The 20,398-nt window shown below is 39.6% G+C and overlaps 1 protein-coding gene across 1 annotated transcript in view; it reads right to left on the bottom strand.

Moving 5' to 3' along the window:
* The window catches only part of PCDH9 (protocadherin 9), a 28,863-nt gene extending 9,851 nt beyond the window's left edge, over positions 1–19,012 (bottom strand). The window contains exons 1-2 of the mRNA XM_019632117.1: positions 18,456–19,012; positions 14,071–17,241 (exon numbers count right to left, since the gene is read on the bottom strand). Coding sequence (XP_019487662.1) covers positions 14,071–17,106 — 3,036 coding nt within the window. The 5' untranslated portion in view covers positions 17,107–17,241; positions 18,456–19,012. The remainder of the gene's footprint in view (positions 1–14,070; positions 17,242–18,455) is intronic.
* Between the last annotated feature and the right edge of the window lie 1,386 nt (positions 19,013–20,398).

The raw sequence follows: 20,398 nt of genomic DNA, 5'->3' as shown, positions 1-20,398 counted from the left end.
TTTTTTTTTTAATTCCTAGATCACAGCAGTTACTCAATAGATGTCTGTTGAATAGCAGAATTAATGAAAAATAAAGAAGATTAATTTTCATATATATCAGTAGATCATATCACAGTTCTTTGGCAGCAGTGAAAATGCATAGCTATATATCAGAGAATTTTAAAGAATAATACACATTTAAAACTACAGGATAAAATTCTGGAATAAGTTTTAGTATTCATTAAGGATAATATAATATGGTTCAGAAGTATAGTGATAAGGCTGAATGGATATTGTCTAGTTATCAGGCTTCAGCCCAAATAAGGTACGAGTTTAGTAGGAAGCAAAGTCCTTTATGTTGCTAAATGAGAAAGCCAAGTGAATCTGTTTACAAAGGGAAAGATGTGAAAGGTGCAGTACAAGTCATATAATTCTCTTCATAGAATAAGTATTTGGTCATTGTCTGAACTGGAATTTTTACATAAACTTCCTGGGATTCACAATCATCTCTCCTAAGAGTTAGAAGATATTGTTGATACGTACAACATAAAATGGTGGCCGTTTTAACTTACATTTAGCTTATAGATTGTATATGCCTGTGTGCTTGATGCCATGAGAATGCAAACCATTGCAAATAAAACAACAAACCCCAACACTTAAAGCCTGATTCTTGCCATTTAAAATGTGTTCCACGCCCTCATTTTGCCAGATTATCTCCATGTTTGCCCCCATTGTGGGATGACATAGAATTTACTGAACAACTACTATACGCCATACTACAATCCTTACAACTCCATGGGATGTGATACCCAAGGTAATACCCACACTCTGTTCCCACTCTGTTCAGTATTCCAGTGCTGTCAGATGGATATCACATCTTAGTATAAAAAAACAGTCATCTAAAAGAAATCATGCCATTTTGCCATGTGTTATCTAAGTTTTTCCAAGCAAAAAAGAATGAGTTTTCTTGCCATTGTTTGTTTTGTTTTAAAGTCCTTTCTTCTTACTGAGCAAATGTATGAAATCAAAACTAAACCAAAAGGCTAGTCCAGAAACAATTGGAATGCACTGAGAGGGAGGTGAAGATCAATAGGAAGCTAAAAATTTAATTTCTACAATCTAAGTCACAATGAGACCGATTGAAATTTGACTATATCTACTTCTTATTTTGTTGATAAAGTTAACTGAATTAATGAGAAATCCCCACTATATTCTTTTCCAAATCCAAATCATTCACTTTATCTTGATGATTTCAGCTAATCCCAACATTGGGCGATCATTTTGGCCCCAGGATATGAAGACAACATATTGCAGGTATTATAATGTGTTGTGTTTTATTTGTTGGGTCTCATTTCTGTTATGTCACCCACATACTCAAACATTAAAAACTTGCATATTCAGATATCAAAAAATGTATTTATAGATGAACATATATTATTTTAAAGTAACAAAACTAGTAAAGAGAAAAGTATTGGTTATTATGCTTCTGGCTTAAATTTGGTGAATCCCAGAAACATGATCCAAATGCTCCAAGGCTTTTTTTTTTTTTTTTAGCTGAGCCATCCTGCTACCTGTTGGCAGCTCAGTGGCTGCTCAGCTCGGGCCAGGACTTGAATTGCTGTTGCTCAGAACTCACACTATTGAGCGAGCTCTTAACCAACTGTGCCACTTGGGCAGCCCTCCAAGGCATTTTAACTAGTTTGATTTACACCGTGGACACCATGACTTCAGTAGAGATGCTTTCTAGTCTATGAAATAATTGGAAGTAAAAACCAGCAGGTTTAAAACAGCTCCAGCTGTGTTAACTACAAATCATGAAACAGATTCACTCTATTATACATTGTTTTATAATATAAGTGATGTATAAGGTGAAAATCCCCAAACAGGTGGAGTCCCTATGGGTAATGAACAGGGAAATAAATGAATAACAAATACCAAAAGAAGCAGAATAATCTTAAAACACAACATGAAAATGAATATAGTGAAATACTCAAAATGAAAGATGAAGTGACTGAACAACTGTGAAACATGGACAAATATCAAAAGAAAATATAACATCTTATCTGCTGTATACTGATGCTGTTACAAAGCTCAGCATTTCAGAAATCCTAAATAACCAAAAAGCAGTGTTTTATACCAACAGCAAATTAACAGAGATAACTTGCATATTAAAAAGATATAATTAGGGCCGGCTGAGTGGCTCAGTTGGTTAAGAGTTTGCTTAAGAGCACAAGCTCTGAGCAACAGGGTCACTGGTTCGATTCCCACATGGGCCAGTGAGCTTTGTCCGAGCTGAGCTACAGCTGAGCTGCCAACAAGTGGCAGGATGACTCCACTGGTGAGAGCACATACTCCTAATGACAAGATTGCCTGTTTCATGATGGCCTGTGCCCACCTGCGGCGGGGACTGAACTCGGCACCTTGAGCTGAGCTGCCGCCTGGATGGCTCAGTGGATAGAGTGTGCACTCTTAACAGCAAGGTTGCCGGTTCAACTCCTGCATATAGATAGATAGATAGATAGATAGATAGATATCTATATAGATATATAGATAGATATATATATGATACATGAAAACCACCAAAAACAAAACAAAGAACACACATTAAGTCAAATTGGGTGTCTCTGTCAGTGGCAAACTGGTACCCATGGACAAAAGGGGTGGAAAACAGGTAGGTTTCTTTTCTTTGAGTATCTGCCTTCTATGGGCCAGACATTCACTTGCATCCACATACATGCTTCTTAACATCATAACAACCTTATGGATTAGGCATAATTACATCCATTTTACAGACTTAGGACAGCAAGGAGCAGTGCATTTAAATGATGTGCCCAATGTTACACAGTTTTTAAGTAGCCGTTCATTATGTCATTTTTTTACTTCAAATATCAAACTACTTTTTATAGTCTCATTTTTTTTAATCAGGAAAAGGAATTAAATAGGTCAAATAATCTCAAAGGTCTATTTGAGTCTTGAGAAACTATTACTACGAGTTTTATTAGACACCAAATTTATCTTTCTAAAATTAATATAGTAGCTAGACACTGCTTTAGTCACTATTCAATTAGTATTTTGTTTCTTTTTATAGAATTCATACATGATTCTGGGTGTTGTCTGGATGGCACAAAAGTCCATTAAGGGAACTTTTTAATGTGATAACTGTTTTTCTCCTCTAAAACACTTGTTTCTATTAAACAGATATCAAAGTAAATTTGTTAATCATTATGTTTAGAAGTAATCATTCATTAATCTAAGATTTTCAAAGGTTTAAGGAAAATTTTTGGATGAGGAGGCTTGGGAGAAAAGAAACCCGATACTGTTTATTTCATCCCCTTTTCCCTTTCCATTATATCCTAAGAAGAAGAAAGATGTTAGGATGGGCAGACACAGTGGTATGCAAGAAATGAGAGAAAACAGAAACCATAGATATGTCTGATTAAGTGATAGAAGAGTATATTTATGTATATTAGAATCAGCAGTTTTCTAATTCTCTGCTACTCTCTCACTGATCTAAATACAGAAATCATTAGTCAAGAGACTGATAAATGACATAAAGGTCTTAATTATACTTCACTGTGAAAAAAAATCACAATGTCAAAATGCAGAGTCTAAGAATTCCTATACTTGTTCATTTATAGGACTAGGTTAGGTTAGGTGGGTCTTCACTGGACCTTCAGAAATATGAATGGTGGGGTGGCACAGAGATCATAATTTCTTAGATTGGAGGGTGCGGGGACTTCTCAGCCACACAAACACAGACACAGACACACACACACACACACACACACACACACGCAAGCACACACACACTTCTTAAACCTAATTAGAACTTTTGTTATCAGGCCCCAGCTGCTATAGAGAAAAACAAGGACGGTGGCTGAAGCCAGACCCTCAGAACTCTCCCCATATACAGAAGGTGCCAAAAATTTTATACACATTTTAAGAAAGGAAAAACCATTAAAATTGTAATACTCAATATATACCGATGACAAAAGATGAGTACAAGTCATGTTTGACTTCTGCAATTACAAGAGGTGCTCAAAGTGGTTCCCATCAGCATCCAGACACTTCTGATTATGGTGAACTACTGCTTGAGCAACGTTGACCAAAGTGTCCTCTTGTATAGACTTTATTCATTTCAGCCTCTGTCACAGCAATACATCCAGATGAGCTTTAGTGTGTCACACACTCATTACACTTTCATGTAATTTTATGCTCGAGTTAGTTTCCTGGGAGGTAACTCATGAAGAACAATTCTGGGTGCTCTGAGTTGCCTTTTAATGTGGGCTTTTAATAAATGGGTTGCAGTCCTTTCCAAAACAAATAACCTCCCTAATGAAGAAAATGCTTCAAACTTGTATCTGGCCTAAGAAGTGCTTTACAGATAAAAGTAAACCACGTGCGGGAAAGAAATATCAGTCTTGAGGTTCTAGACTGAAAATAAAAGCCACTGGCTTCTCGATTTCTACAGAGGTTGAATAGGAATGGTAATGTCTTCTTTCTATGGTTGTTATAGAGATTAAATGAATGGAAATATTATACATATATAAAGAATGATTCCAATATCAGCTGAGCTCTCCGGTTAGGTCAACATTTATTGAACGCCTACCAAGTTCACTTTTCTAGGCACTGCCGTAGGTTTAGTCTTGGACATACAAAGGTAAGTAAGTCATAGCCTCTTACTTCGAGGGACTTTTTTACATGCTCCTAAATTATTAAGCTGTATGGCATACCAGTATGTCATGTGACTGAGCTGCCATTTGAGAATAAAAGATCACGAGGAACCAGGGCCATGTTTTGAAGAATCTGAATATATGCCTGGGGCTGACCCTGCAAGGGCTGGAGAGGACACACAGCCCCACCGATGCCACATGGTCCTGCAGGAATAGTTTAAACCCTGAGAAGCTTTGTTCCTAGTATCATCCAGAGTCAAAAACCCTTAGCTAAAGCAAAATTTAATTCTCTAGAACAGACACTTTAGATGTCAAAATGATTTTGCTTAATTATTACCTTTTAAAAAAAATAAATCAATTAATTCAATAAATTGTGCCGTCACTACTTGGCAGAAGATTTTGCTGTCAAGACAAAGAATAAAAAAGAGTTCATGTCAAACTAAAATATCCTCAAGAGTGTGTCTGTTTTACCATGGTTAAGTGTAATTTTGATACTCATTTCCATTTGGCAGCAAAAAAAGAGAATTTATTTTCATAAAAATTCTAACAACTTTTTTTTATCCTGTAAATTTGAATGGATTGGGGATACATTGAAACATTAATCTATATAGCTAAATTTAACATGATTTCTTAACTTTGAAAATGGTATCAGTAAGAAAAACCAGATTTTAAAAATTGCAAAGAAAAAAATATAAATAGAGATTTGCTATTCCTAGGAGGACCACATTTGAGCGTTTTATTTGACACTTTATGGATATTCGTGGGCAAAAGATTTTCTTTGCTATATTTTTTTAGAAGATAGATACACAGAAATCATTAAAAAATTTATAAAGAAACTAAGAAAGTAGCTATTGTATATATTAAGTAACTTAAATGAATATATTCTACCTAGGGAATGACAAGAAATGGAGCAAAGAAAAGTTGCCAGCCCAGGTGTGTTCACAGCTGACAAATAGAGGAAAGGTTATTGTGATTGTAGGCTTCCCATGTGAAAATTGGTTCAATGCCATGAATATATAACACAGGAGGGCATCAACTCACAACTCAGAGCTCACTCCATTTTGTCTCCATTTGTCACTTGCACCTTCTACAATAAGCTCCCTGCAAAATCCTGCATAGCTGCGTATTTGAAAGTCCCCAGCATGAAGCTGCTATCACACAGAGGCACAGATTGGTTGTATCCTCCGAATCCAAAAAAGCACCAGTACTTTTTTTTTTTTCTCTCAAGAAAAGATCTACTACGGAACTACTGTCAGCAGAAGACATTTTCTTCCTATAAAACATACGGCTTCATTTTCTATATCCTTCTGTGGTTCCATTCTTTTCCTCATTGAGGTTTGTTTAATGAGAGAAAAAAAACCTCATTTGCTGTGAGTTGAGATTGCTGTTGTCTTGCACAAAAACTATTTCGTTTTCAAAATCAATCACCTATGATGATTCTCAGCACTCCACTGTACCCACTGTGGACTGCACAGGGATTATATACTTTTGTTTTTTTCTAGTAGGCAAAAAATACAAGATTTGTAAAGCCGTTTAGAAATAGGCATGGCTGTTTCCACTGATTTATATCTCACAGGGCCAAAGACATTAAGCATTTAAGGACAGTGAGGCATTTGACTGAACACTGTCAGGAAGGTAAATATTCTGAAACCCATGTACTCTCTCGTACGTCTGCAATGAAACGCTGTGCTCCAAGTGCACGCTACAAATGGAGCAAAGATGAATTCCGAAAGTACAGTTTGAGACATGATTCAGAGCATCCCTAGGAGGACCAAAGCACTCACGGAGTTGCCAGCACTCTTCATTCTGATGATGCTATCGTTTTATAGATACCTAAGGTTTTCATCTGATCTACACACACACAATTAGAGTTTCTTCTCAGGAGTAGCAAAGACCAGATTATGGGCAGCAGAGGTGCCACAGGTAAGTGTGAGAGGGCTTGCATTGTCCACCTTCAATGGCTCACATCATCACAGAGCAAATCTGTTCATTCTAAGGCATAGATTTCAGGTTTTTCTCCTTTCAGATACATCCAGTGTTTCTGTATTTGGAGAAAACAGGCAAGACTAATTCCCTAGGCTATAAATCGCTCTGATGGGAGGGAAATGTGTTAGCTAGTTGTATTACAAAGCTTTTACTTCATATTTAATAGGCGCCTGCAATACCAGCATTATACAAAGCTCTCTACTTTGCAAATCTTTAAAACCCCACTTAATTTTCAGCACTGATTTCCTGCAATCTCAGAGCTTATGAAGGGTTCACTGTGTTCATACAGATCTATGCAAAATGTGCCAGAACTTCCTTGTCTGTGATGGCATTCATTTAGAGGTGAATCCCAAATTTCTATCACAGGCATACTTATTTCCAACTAAAATAAATATTCTTAGAATGAAAGCTAAAGATTAGGAGGACCAAAAAAAAAAAAAAAAGGCAAAGTAACTAGCACTGGGAGAGATATACGCAAATATCAGCTCAATGACAATTCTTCATACCATTTACAATTGAAGCTTAAAGACCCAAATACTCTGCAATCCATTAGTTTCTCAATATCCTGGAAGGGATTAGAGTATTTCTTAATCAACTGCTAACAGGCTGAAAAAGGCCACAGACTGGATATTCCCAAAGCGGTGTAATATGAAAACGTAGAGATGGTCAGATAGAAAGACAAACTGGAAGAATGTTAAAATATAAGTGACTACACAAACATGATAAAATTGGCCATATTTATGTTCTGTCCTGCAGCCAAATAATTAAAAATCTATATAAATTCATGAGTGGTGAGGCTGTAGTGCACTCCTTTCAATAAAAGATAAGGTAATATGTTTTCTCAAGGAATTCCAGCATAATTAATGTAAGATGACTAGAAAGAATCAATCATATATGCCTCAAAGATCTCGCCCGTGCTTATACCTGTGCCACTCCCAGCGCTACAGGTGGCTCCAACTCCATCAGTTTAAATGTGACATGTGCTTTTGGCACTGTAATCAATCAAAGTGTTAAAAGTTGGGGGAAAATATTTTCACTTGTCATTTACATAATGAATAAGCATATAAAAACAGATCTCTAATGAGTAACTTCAAGTTCTGAATGCCTTAAAGTTATCTACTACGGTTCAGAAAATTCTATGGAGTTTTGCCACTATCCTTGCCTAAGGGAGAAAAACTGTATATGGGACAAAGACATGAGTGAGAGAGATTAAATATGGGTTGTTTTCCTGGTTTCTCCCTGTCATCACTCATTACTGTTAAGGAAGCACAGTTGTTTAACTTATTTAGGAATTTCACATTTTAATGACTCTTCGCTTAGGGAAAAAAGGATATACGAGTTAATCAAAACCCAAATGTCAATCACGGTAATATATCTTTCTTGTTCTGTGTTTCTCATGACTGACAACCCAATAGGTGTGTATCAAACAAATGAAATGTTTGACAGATTTAACAGCTTTGTGCAACAACTGATGAAATCTTAAACAGCAAAGTATATCTCCTTATCTACACGAGAGATTGCATCTCTACCTTTGGATTGCCTTCTGTGATCTGATGCAGATTTGGGGCGTGCTCACAGTTAAAGAGGCCATGGCACACCAGCTCCATCACTTATGGAGTGGCTGACTCCTATGCTTCCCAAATTCTAATACCTGGCCTGTGATTAAAGTCATATTAAAGCGAACCTGACACACATTTTAGGACCTTGATGTGGAACAAACTCTGGAAAATATATTAAACATAAAATCTGTGCTCAAGGAAACCAAAATTCAAAAACCCACATTGAATAATTCTTACTTAGCTTCCAACTATGTTAAATATATAAGATATTAACTGACTTGTCAGTATTAGAAAGAGACTAATTTATAGTTTTAATAAAGGATCTCCTTCCAGGAAACACCAGACTAACTTCAGAAAAAGCTTACTTCAAGGATTTTAAGTAAAAGTGGTAAACAATTCACCAGATTCACAGTTTGGTTTTTGTCTTTTTTAACTATATGCAAGCTAAGAGTTCATCTCTGGCAAACTGAGAAAATACTAAGAAAGTATGATACAGTTGACGTGGCCCTAAATTCTTTAAACACCCAGTCTAGTACTGTTAGACTAACACAACCACTGTAGCTTTTAGCATTTGGGGGCTTTATGCATTACCCCCAAACCAAAAAAAAAAAAAAGAGAGCCGAAAAATCTAAATAATAAAAATAATTGTGGACACAGAGCTTTCGAGAAAATATGATGTAAAGGCATCACTTTTATTCCTCACTATTATCCCATAAAATAATGCACTATAAAAAGAATTCATTCCAATGCCATGTCTAATGTTTTGGGTGTGTTCTAGACATTCAATATGAAAATGAATCTTCTAGAGTCAAAATAATTTACAGTTGGTTATAAAGAAATCTGATTTTAGATTTTAGGCTTTGCAATCCATCTAAAGTCTCTCTATTTTACTAGTTCACATATTTAAGTTGTGCTATTATGAGAAGCTAAATTATAGCTTGAAATATTTAACTAATAAGACTATGCACATACCATAAGAATATAATGTATTATTTCAAGTACAATATTTACAAGGTAATTATAATGATGCCAAAGCCTGGTCTGTGACACCATAAGAATGACTCATCTGAAACTCCAGGAACATCAATTTGCAGTATGTCTATATATAGAATTAATTGCAACAAAATTTAGAAAACAATATAATAGAATATTTTAGCTACAGAAATTATTATTTTTTTCACGTTAACAAATATTGCAGAATCTGTAGACATGTCTACGCTTAGTACAGTGGCAACTTATTACTTTTACCCTCAAGGTTATTAGCACTAAATCCTAAAATGTACCTTACATTTTCTAGATTAGGTGTATTGTGCTGAAAAACATATCAAATATTTTTCCCACAAACCCAGGAGGAAAGGTTGACAGTTTAAATGGATGGTCCATCCTCATTTCAAATTCCTGAATCATTTCCAAATGGTCTGGGTGTCTTCTACCTCATAAGCTGATTTCATGGTCATGGAGCACTTAGCCAAAAGGAAGGGGTAAAACTAAAAATCACAACTGTTACCATTTTAAATATAGTTTATTCTGGGGAGCATTTTTCTCCACATGCCACCATGTTCAACTGTCACAATATACGGCAAAATTCAGTGGTTTAAAATATCATGAAGTTTTTTGTTAGCCTCACATTGGTTAACATTTTCCTCCTTTACTTTCAACTGCATTTTCCTTTCTCACAGTTCTAAATAGCAATTCTATGACTGTCTTGCACATTTTGCACGACATAACAGCATTTCTGTAGTGGTTGTAGTGGGATTACTCAAAAATGAAAAGTAATCATAAATGTAATATAGTATCTCTAAATGATTGGGAATAGAAGCAATTCCCTTTATACTGTAAAAGTACATGTATACACTTGAGTACAGCATAAATACACATTTTCAATGTATAATTTGTTCGATATGTACACAAATGTATACATGGGCAAATACTCCAGATTGTGAAAAGTTAAAGTAAGGATGATAAGCTCCAAAATGAGCATGTCACTTAGAAAATCAAACATGACCGTTTACCCAGAACCAAAGTCTAGTGAACCATCAGATTGTTTTATGACGGGAAGAAGTTGTCAAATGTAAATAGGTCACTTTTTTTTTTCTTTAACATTTTCATTTATACATCCACAAAAAGCAAACTGGGGCCAAGAAAATTAATTCCCAAAAGCTGTCAGCTGGGTTGGGAAACAGCAGTAAACAGCTTACTGTAAAGCCTCCAGCTACAATAAGTGGCTGTCAATAACTGAGCTAAGAGTTGGACTGTGGAAAAACAGGTCCTCTGGAAACGATCACCTGAAAGGGGAAGGAGCTGAAATTACTTGTTCCAATACGCTGAGGCAGTGGTTCTCAAAGTGTGTTCCTTAAACTCGCAGCAGCAACATCCCCTAGGGTCTTGCCAGCAAAGTAAATTTTCAGGCTGGGCCCAGTGGTACTGAACCAGAGCCCCTGGGAGTGGGGTGGCGCCCCGCAACCACTTGTAAGAAACCCTCCAGGTGATTCTGAGAAATCCTAACATTTGAGAACTTAATATCATATTTAAAAAATCACATCCATTAAGAATAGCCTTTCCTTTTAGAGAAAATACACCAATGAACTTTATCATTTAAAGCCCTACTGGAATTGGTTATGTCACCCTCTTAACCCTGTAACAATGAACCTTGCTTAGTTAGGAATAAATATCAAGACCTGATCTTGCTCTGAAAAAAAGAAAATTTCACTCCATCTGTGAATCCTAAGGGTGCTCCCAAAAGTTCATAAAAACATAATTTGTGGACAATTCAGTGACAGATTTGTTTTACTCAAGAAAGACGGAAGCTTAGTAAAACAGTGATTGAGCAAGGTGTTTTACAGGTGTTTCACCGGCCCCTTTTCAGGGTCTCCCAAGAGAAAACAGCAGGGTGAGAAAGTCAGACAAAATAAAAATCAATGTACTACAAGCAAACTTAGGGTGTAAAAGTCAGGCATTATGTTTTCACAGTACAGATAATACAAATTAATAGCATTTAAAGTTGGTAACCTTTACTCAAGAATCTTGCATTTTACCCACACATCAACTAGCACCATGAAGTGTAAAGGTGTTCCTGTTAACAGCATCCCATGCCCATACAACTAAAAACCTTCATAGGCTATACGTTAGTTTATAAATTCCTTTGAAAGCTTTTTGTGGTAATGAATCCTACTTTTCAAAATTGTACAGCGTCAGGAACACATTTAGTAAAAAGGCCTCTATTTGAAATGAAGGAGCACATTTGTTAGAAAAGCCAAGAGTCAAAGTAAAGAATTTTTACTTTTGAGTTTAACTAGAACATTTTGTATAGTTTAACTATACAATTGTATAGTTCAGTGGGGAGAAAAAAATAAAAGAGTAGTATATAATTTATGTTCTCATTTATAGAAAAACGTGCCTCTTTATATACTAAAATTGTACATATTGCTATCACCATCACCTCCCCTCACTCCCAATATTCCTTTTCTCCAACATCACAATGTTTTCTTTCTCAGCGTGAAAACTTCTGAAAAGCAAAAGAAGAGCCATTATAATAGCTCTTTATCATAATAGTGAATTATAGCTCCATTTGAACATCGAAATGCCTACAAGGAGAACTACACAGTGACATATGGTCTCAAGGAATGTCTAAATTGCACTTTAGTTCCAGTTAGAGAATTACTTAGCATCCTATTTCAAAGATTACATCATACAAACAAATATTGTTATGACTGACTAAGCCTCAACAAAAGAGATTGGCCATACTTTGCTAAAATGCACTTAAGATTTACGTCACTGTACTATACATGGTTTCGACTTTGGGGGAGAAGTCAGAAAAAGTGAGTCTGTATATTAATGCTAATAACCTACCAAATTTATATGAAAAGAAAGATGTTTTTTTGGAAAACAAATTTCAGACTTTATAAGAAAAGTTTTAAATCATGTTTTTTCAAGGTATCATGCAAATCATAGAATATCATCAGTATATTGTGAGTGACCTTCACATTAAAAATAAATAAGTCATTTTCTTTCTTTTCATTAAAATAGCAACATCATATTTAAATCCATTTAGTTTCATAAATTACTTTTCTCACCTTGACTATTTACCAACTTATATAAGCCTTTAGTAAACTCAGAACTATTCTAAATTTTAAAATCTCAGCCTCTTTTAAAAAGCTGATGAAGTGAACATGAAAATAAGTCATTCCAACTTCAACTTAACATCTTGTAACTTCATATTCTCCTCTAGAACTTCTATACTGACTCTTTAATTCCTTTCATTCTGTGCATTCAAACGCTAAATATAGGTACTTTTAAATGGCTCTAGATATTTAATTTTTTCTTTAAGAAATGGAGATTTTAGTTGTATAATCATAGGCATTATAGTTAATGTTCTGGGAGTAGCTATGTGATTCATTGTCAAAATTATTTTTATAAACATCTAACTACCACAAAACCTTAAAGTCATTCCAGAGCAATAAACACACTAGATAGTGAGAGGGAAATGGAGTTGCAGTAAGACACTGTACCCCACCTCACCCCACCCCACTCCCCCCAAAAAATATATAAAAGGAAAACTCTTGAGTTTTTCAGTTACTAATTGACGACTGTCAGTACTACCTGCAATTTTATTTTGCTTTACTGGATTTCCTGAAGCTCTATGTTCATTATTTTTCACAAATGCAGATGGGCCACCACCATAAGTGGACTCAATACCAACAAAGATCGAACTTGGATTACGAAATCCTAGAAAGGTGGTGTGAGAGCTAATCGCAAAAGAGCAAACAAATGAACTGAAACGCTACTTGCTCCAGCGCAACTATCATTAAATAAAAGGTATCTTTGGCTGTAGTACCAGTTTGATCATCCATCCCCCAGTCTCCTTGCTACTGCGGGATTGGCACCGGGCCAGCACAGGCGACATGATACCCTAGTGCCACCTATAGGCTGTTATTGACACTCGACTTTCGTTGTAACAGACAAGCACCAGTGAAATAAATTAGACAGCGCTGCATTTAAATCTTTATTAACAAGGAATTATTAGACCTAAGAAAACTAATTCTGGATTTGGTTGAAATATGAGTTTCTCAGCCTCCTAATCCCTCTTCATATGGCATATTTCACAGTTTAAAATGAGTTATAACAGATCACTTATGTATTACTAAGACGAGAGAGAATATTTACAATGGATTCATTCTTTTCAGTTATATCAGGGAGAAAGCATTCCTTTTTTTTTTCTTTGAAAGAGGACTTTGGCCATTGTGGACAATCTGCAAAGCTTTCTATTCAATACCCAGTTTACTATATTACAATAAAATCATCTGAAATCAAAGAGTAGACTTGCTCTATGGCTTAGGTGCAATCTATCAACAATCATGTGCTTCACAGCTGATTTACATTTAATATTTTACTATCTTGTTTAGAGACTAAAAAAAAAATTAACCCCTTTAGCAACCACAGCTCCAACATCACCACAATCAGGCCTTCAAACGTCATTTAAAACTTGAGATTTGAAGGTGACTTTTTAGGTCAAAAGGTAATGTGAAAATCTTGAAGCAGTCAATTTGGAAACCCCAGGAACAGAATTTGGCATATCAGCACAGGTTTTCTTCTTCAGCAAACATTTTCTCCGGACATTTTAGAATAATTTCTGCTTTTCATCTTTTGAAGGGAACTGAGAAGTTAAATAAGTCTCAGGACTTAGAAATTTCAAAGCTGTTCTAAAAATTCTTGACTGAGCCCCAGAGGACTAGAAAAGGGGTCAAGTTTTTTTTTTTTCCCTCTTTATAACTAAGCTAAAGTTAGACCAAAACAATAGATACACTGGCACGTTAATACTGGTTGACTGGGCACTTGTATGCAGTACTTATAGACCAGTAAAAGTGCTCGTTTACCTGTCTGGTGTGTAAGGGGCCCTTTGTCTTGAAGCCTCCTTGGGAACTGCACTCTGAGGCACTGAAGTGATCGGAACTAGTGGAAGAGCGTTTGGAAAGGGTGTCACAACCCCCGACAAAGGTGTTGTCCAAAGGGAGTTCCTGAATCACGTGATGCTTTTTCACGGAAACTGGAGTGTCTGGTTTCAGATGAAAAGCAGGCTGTGGAGAGGCAGATTTGTAGTGCTTGGCCAGGTCAGGGCTGTTAGGCTTGAAGGTGGTCGGAGGAGCGGGACCCCAGTCAAATCTTCCTATACTTTGCTCCTCTAGCTCGGCAGGCAGGCTTATGGTCCCATTGATAGGTTCGTGAACTGCGTCATCAGGTTTGGACTCTTCAATTGTCACAAAGTTCAAAAGAGAGCTCTTGGGAGACTTTCTTTTCTTCCTTTTCTTCTTCTTATTCTGTTTGTTCTCCTGGTTTGGGGACATCCATTCAGCCCCTTGCTTGCTCCTCTGAGCGGCTTTGAACCTGGATGCATGGCGACAGCGCACCAGGACGGTGATGAAGATCACGACTATGACCACCATGGCCCCTGCGACGATGGCGATCATGATGGTGAGATAGTCCTCATTTTGATAGGGCTGGCTACTGTCCCCTATGTTCCTGTCCAATGGGGTCTCCATAGTCCTGCGAATCAAGTCATAGATGTAGGAGGCATTTCCAGCAGTGTCATTAACGTAAAGAAAAACCAGCACAAGTGTGTGCAGAGACTTAGGGTACCCCAGGTCACTGATGTTGACCACCAAACGGTGCAAGCCCACATCAGTCGGTGCCGGTTTTTCTTCCAGGGTAATGTTACCTGTGACTGGGTCAATCCGAAACAGGCCTTTGTTGTTCCCACTCACAATTGTGTACTTCAGTTCAGCGTTCATCCCGGTGTCAATGTCCACTGCAAAAACCTCTGCTACCACAGAGCCAGGAATGGCTGAGAGAGGCACCAGCTTAAAGGAAGTGTTAGACGGTGGAGAAATGACCACTGGGCTATTGTCATTGACGTCCATGACATTGATAGTTACTTTCGCAGTGGAGGAACGGGGCGGTTGCCCCCCATCAGTGGCTTTGACATCAAAAGTGTAGGAACTCTGCTGCTCTCGATCAAATGAGACATTTGACTTTATGACTCCGGAATAGGGATCCAACACAAAATTATCATTGTCATTGAGAATGGACAGAGTCACAGCTTTATTCTCACCAGCATCTGCATCTGTCACTGTGATGACCCCCACGGTGCTATACTTTGGCAGATTCTCAGACACAAAAAATTGAAAGTGATTATGAGTGAACTTGGGGCTATTGTCATTCTCATCTAGGACAGTAACTATCACAGCCGCTTGGCTTTGGAGGGGAGGGGTCCCATTGTCCCGGGCAGTTACTGTAAAAATGAATCGTTCTTGTTCCTCTCTGTCAAAGACTCTGGAGGCTGTCAAAACGCCTGTCTTTCGGTCCAGATCAAAGAAGGAGGCATTCGGTCCAAGCTGATAAACAATATCTGCATTTTTCCCACTGTCTTCATCTGTGGCACTAATAGTTGTTAAGTATAACCCACGTCGGTTGTTTTCAGAAACTGACAGCTCAATTACAGGCTGGTTGAAAATTGGTGGGTTGTCATTTTCGTCCTCAAGCTTAACCCTTACCAGGGCAGTCTGATTTAAACTGGGCTTCCCAGAATCAGAGGCAATGATTTTAAAGCTGAACTCTTTGGTGCCCTCATAGTCCAACAAAGAGGAGGTCTCTAACAAATACTGGTTGTCATAGACTGCCTTCAAATGAAATGGGACCTCTCTTTCAATGAAACAGATCACTTTGCCATTCACATCCGTGTCCTTATCTGAAACTGTAATTAGGGCAATCTTGGTATTGACAGGATCTTTCTCTGATAAATACACTGTGCCATTGATGGGACTTATAATGTACCTGAGGTCTATGTTAGGAGGGTTGTCATTTACATCAGTCACATTGATGGTAACGGTTGCCCGAGCTGGAGTGGAGCTGCCATCACTAGCCAGCACTGTCACTTTGTGAATGGCTGTCTCCTCTCGATCTAAGGACCTCTGAACTGTAATCAGCCCAGTAGTGTTATTTAAAGCAAAGAGTCTTTTGGTAGCCGGGGCGACCTGGGCGCCAAAAATGTACCGGATTTCAGCATTACTGCCTATGTCTGCATCAGTGGCGTGGAGCTGAATTACAGAGGTGCCTACGGGAGCATTCTCTGGAATATGGACCTCCACTTGACCCTCCTTAAACACTGGCCTGTTGTCATTTACATCACTTACTGTGACCTGCAGGATGGCCGTGCTGGATTTCTGAGGAGTGCCTCCATCCTCTACTTTGATTTTCATCACATAGGTATCTTTCTGTTCTCTGTCCAAGTTTTGCTGAACAATCAATTGTGGCCACTTCTCTCCCTCCGGAGTTTCCACGATATCCAGTCCAAAAACACTCTGCCCGTTTAACAATTCATAATGCTGTACACCATTGAAACCTGTGTCAGGGTCTGTTGCTGATGGAATTGGAAAGCGGCTGTTGATCAAAGTGTTTTCTGGAATGGAAATATTGATGACAGGAGATGGAAACATGGGGGCATTATCATTGGTATCCTTGACGATTATTTTTATTTTGATCAGCCTGAAAAAATCATTGGGGAGGATCACCACCTCAAGTTCAAAGAAACACTCATTCTCCTCAGCATAAGAGGCTCCAGCACAGAGTTTTTCTCTGTCTATTCTATTAGAGGTTGTGAAAATCTCCCCAGTGCTGCTGGACACTTTCACCAAAGGAGCATCCCCAGCTTTAGAAACCAGTCGGTAGACGAGGCTGGCACTGGTCCCTGTGGCAGCATTGATGTGAGAAATGTTCAGATCCTTTGGTATGTTTCCTATGGGCACATTTTCAGGCAATTCCTCTCTAATAGTATAAATAAGTTCTTGAGCTATTGCAGAATCCAGCCTTAAACAGGCAATCAGAGCAGCCAACAGGTAAAAATCCCTCAGGTCCATGATAATGTATTTATTTTCTTTTCCTGGATTTTAGGGTTTAAAGGTTCCCACTGAGGAATGCTGCACGAATTGCAAGAGGAAGCGTGCATGGACGGGAGGATGCATTACATCTCATCGCTTATTTGGAGACAGCCACTGTCAACACAATTGTATAGACAATATTATTCTTCAGTAAACAAAAACACACAGTCACGAAACAGCACAACACATTTTCCACTGCATACTAGTAAACATGGCATTTACTCTGCCACTGTTTGCAAGTTAACTCTGTGGATGAAAACAGTCGGTATCCCCTGCTTGTTGCATTTGCCTGGAGAAAATGAAATTATCTACTTTTGAATTCAGGACAGCTGCTATTTTTACCTGTATTCACCCACACTGGTTTTCAGGACACTGTTTAATTCAAAACATGCATTCTTGTTCTCCTCTTCCCCTCCCCCTGGCTTACCCGCCTTCTGGCTTCTAACCTACCTCCCTTAGTTTTTTTTTTAGGTACAAGTGAAAAACACTAAGTATTTAGCTATGGTTCCTGCTAACTGCTTTGTCACATGTCAAATATGATGTGTTTTCTTCTCTGCCACACTGAGTCATCTCTTTTTTCTAAAAAAACTATCTTCTTCCCTCCCAGTTCGTCAACTGCCTTTGAATACAATCTTACTGGGAAGCAAGCATCGGACATTCTGCTGCAGCAGCTTCAGAAGCAATAGTCACCGGCCACTACACGTCCTCGTTGCCTAAAAGCACAACACCAAGACTTCAAATGTCTTATCCAGACCTCACTCTCATTTCTCCATATTGCCAAATTATCCCCATTAGAATTCACAAACACATGAAAACTTTACAAAATAATAATATAGGATTCCTGATCCTAGAGGTGGAAAGAGTGTGGAGATGTAAGTGAAATGCAGTGACATTTCCATGTAACAGCACAATATTTTTTACAGAGCCTAAAACAAGAAGAAAAAAAAAGCAGTTTCTTAACCCTGATCTTCTGGTTATAATATTAGTAACGTCTGCCACACATCAATACTGCAACCCAATAATGCAGGTAAAAAGGCTTCTGCTTAGACGCTCCCCTAACTGCAATTGAAACCGGTGCAAGGCTCCAGGCAGCTCCCCACTTGAGTGGAACTGGTCAGTTCCCAGGCTCTAATCTTATCTGCATTAGGCTGCTCAGTAGCTGATGCCCGTGATTAGTTCCGGCAGAGTGATGCAGGTAGGGATGCAGATACAGCCGAGTAGGTGAGCTGTGCCCCAACCGTCTACCCAATTAAAAACATCCCTCGTCTACACTGAAGACACATCTAAACACAGAATTTACAATTGTGCATGCGAAACTTTACACTTACGTTAGTTGCCTCAACCTTTCCCCTTTCCCAGTATGCTGCAGTTAGGAATGATTTGTTCCAACACATAGAAAGCCATGCATCTGGTAGCACCAGTTTGGGGAGAAATCAGAAGCAGCAAAACGTTTCCTCCTTGTGAAATGTGTTGCTTCGGGCTGGCAAATTAGCAACTCCAGAGAACAAATTCACAGATTTGTCGTTAGTCATTCTCTCCACATCTCGTGTCTATTACCACGGGGTCTGGGCTCTTCTGGTATTTCACACATAACAACATCCAGTTGCACTTCTTCAGCTCAGGGGTATTTTCCACAGCATCAGGCATACCATTTCCCTCCGATGTCAAGACTGCTTAAGTCTCTAACTTCTTGTAGGAAACATCAGAGTTGGGATGATGGTGAGTCTCTGGCTGCTCTCCGGAGTGACAGTTGCCAGAAAAATTCCTAATCCGTTATCCCTTTCCTGTTTCAGAGACTCTAGGGCGCTCCTTCCTGTCTTATTTGCTCTCCCTCTCTCGCTTCTCCTCTGCCCCTCTCTCCTTCTCCCTCTCCTCTCTCTGAACTGAATTTCTTGATATAACTCTCAATAAGCCCAGAGGGAGGGCGTGACAGTCGAAGCCCCGCCCCTGACCCCTGATTGGCCCGCATCTTGCGGTGCGCGCTGCAGCCGGACGCGAGGGAGGGGGCGCAGAACAAGGCGCTGACTGTCTCCCAGCCTCCCTTCCTCAGCGCCCCCTCGGCAGCCACGAAAACACGGAGAAGCGATCCTGTCCCCGGGAGAGCCTGGTTCCAGCCGGCGCACTGAGCATGCTCAGCAGGGTCCGCGGGGAGGGAAGCACCGGCGCTCCTAAGGCTGTCACGGAACCAGCTGTCGCAGGCACGCGAGCGGGGCTGGCGGCTGCTCTGTGCGGCTCAGGACAGCGAACGCCGAAACCCGGGCGGTGGAGCAAGGGCAGTGCTGGAGGCAGGCGGGGCGTGCGGGCGCGGATCCCGGGAACCTCCGGCACCGCGGCGGCCCGATGGGGACGCTCAGGGGACTCGTCGCTGGGCGCACGTTTCACACATGCCTTTGCTAAACGGAGGGGCCAACATGCAAAGATGGGAGTCCACCCAGGGTCCAAGGCACACACTGTCACCCCCCGGAAGGAGCAAGGGCCAGCAGATATCCCTGGAGCATGTTCAATGGACCGCACGCCGGGTGCTGCAACTGGAAGCTTTTGCTGACTGGGACCTTGCCAAGCAGGGCGGAGAGGGCGGATAGCGAAAGGTCGGGGCAGAGAACATTTGAATCTGAATTCTGGGCGGAAAGAAAATTAGAGCGCTCGCTGCCTGCAGTGTAAAGGCAGCTGCCGGGGAAAGGGGCAGCGGCAGCCTCTGGGATCCCCTTGGTCGCCCATGGGCAGTCTTGGGTGCGGCGCCAAGTCTCGTCTGGTGAGCAGCGGCAACTGAACGCGGCTGTCTTTGCACTTCTGCGCCCGCCGCGCCTCGGAGCCTGCACCCCCGAGCTGGCCGGGTCAGGCGGCTGCAGCGACCTCGCTGCCAGCTCACCTAGCTGCAAACTTTGCTTGCGGAAGGCTGGAAGGAGTCCCGTCCAGCTAGCTGCTCCCCAAGCTGTGGAACATTTCCTTTCCCTTTGCACTTTCTGCTGATTCCGACATTACACATGACACTTGTTTTTCCCTGTGCACTGCATTTCTCTGACTCCAGCTCTGTAGCGTAGCCTCACTCACGTTTCTCATTTTCATACAAGAGCCGGATGGAATGACTCCCGAAAGGATTAACCTCACTCCTTAAATACTGGCCTGGAAAGCACTATCCATATGTGATCCTTTAAAATCAGTAAACAACGAAGGTTTGCGTAATAGGTTGTGCCTACAACTCCAGATATTTGAGGAGTCAAGTTTGAGGCTTTAATAACAGTTCACTTGGAACAAATATATATATTTGAAT

Source organism: Hipposideros armiger, unplaced genomic scaffold (assembly GCF_001890085.2).
Source record: "Hipposideros armiger isolate ML-2016 unplaced genomic scaffold, ASM189008v1 scaffold_1078, whole genome shotgun sequence".
In the NCBI taxonomy this organism is placed as follows: domain Eukaryota; kingdom Metazoa; phylum Chordata; class Mammalia; order Chiroptera; family Hipposideridae; genus Hipposideros; species Hipposideros armiger.
This window is presented reverse-complemented; position numbering and strand designations above follow the sequence as displayed.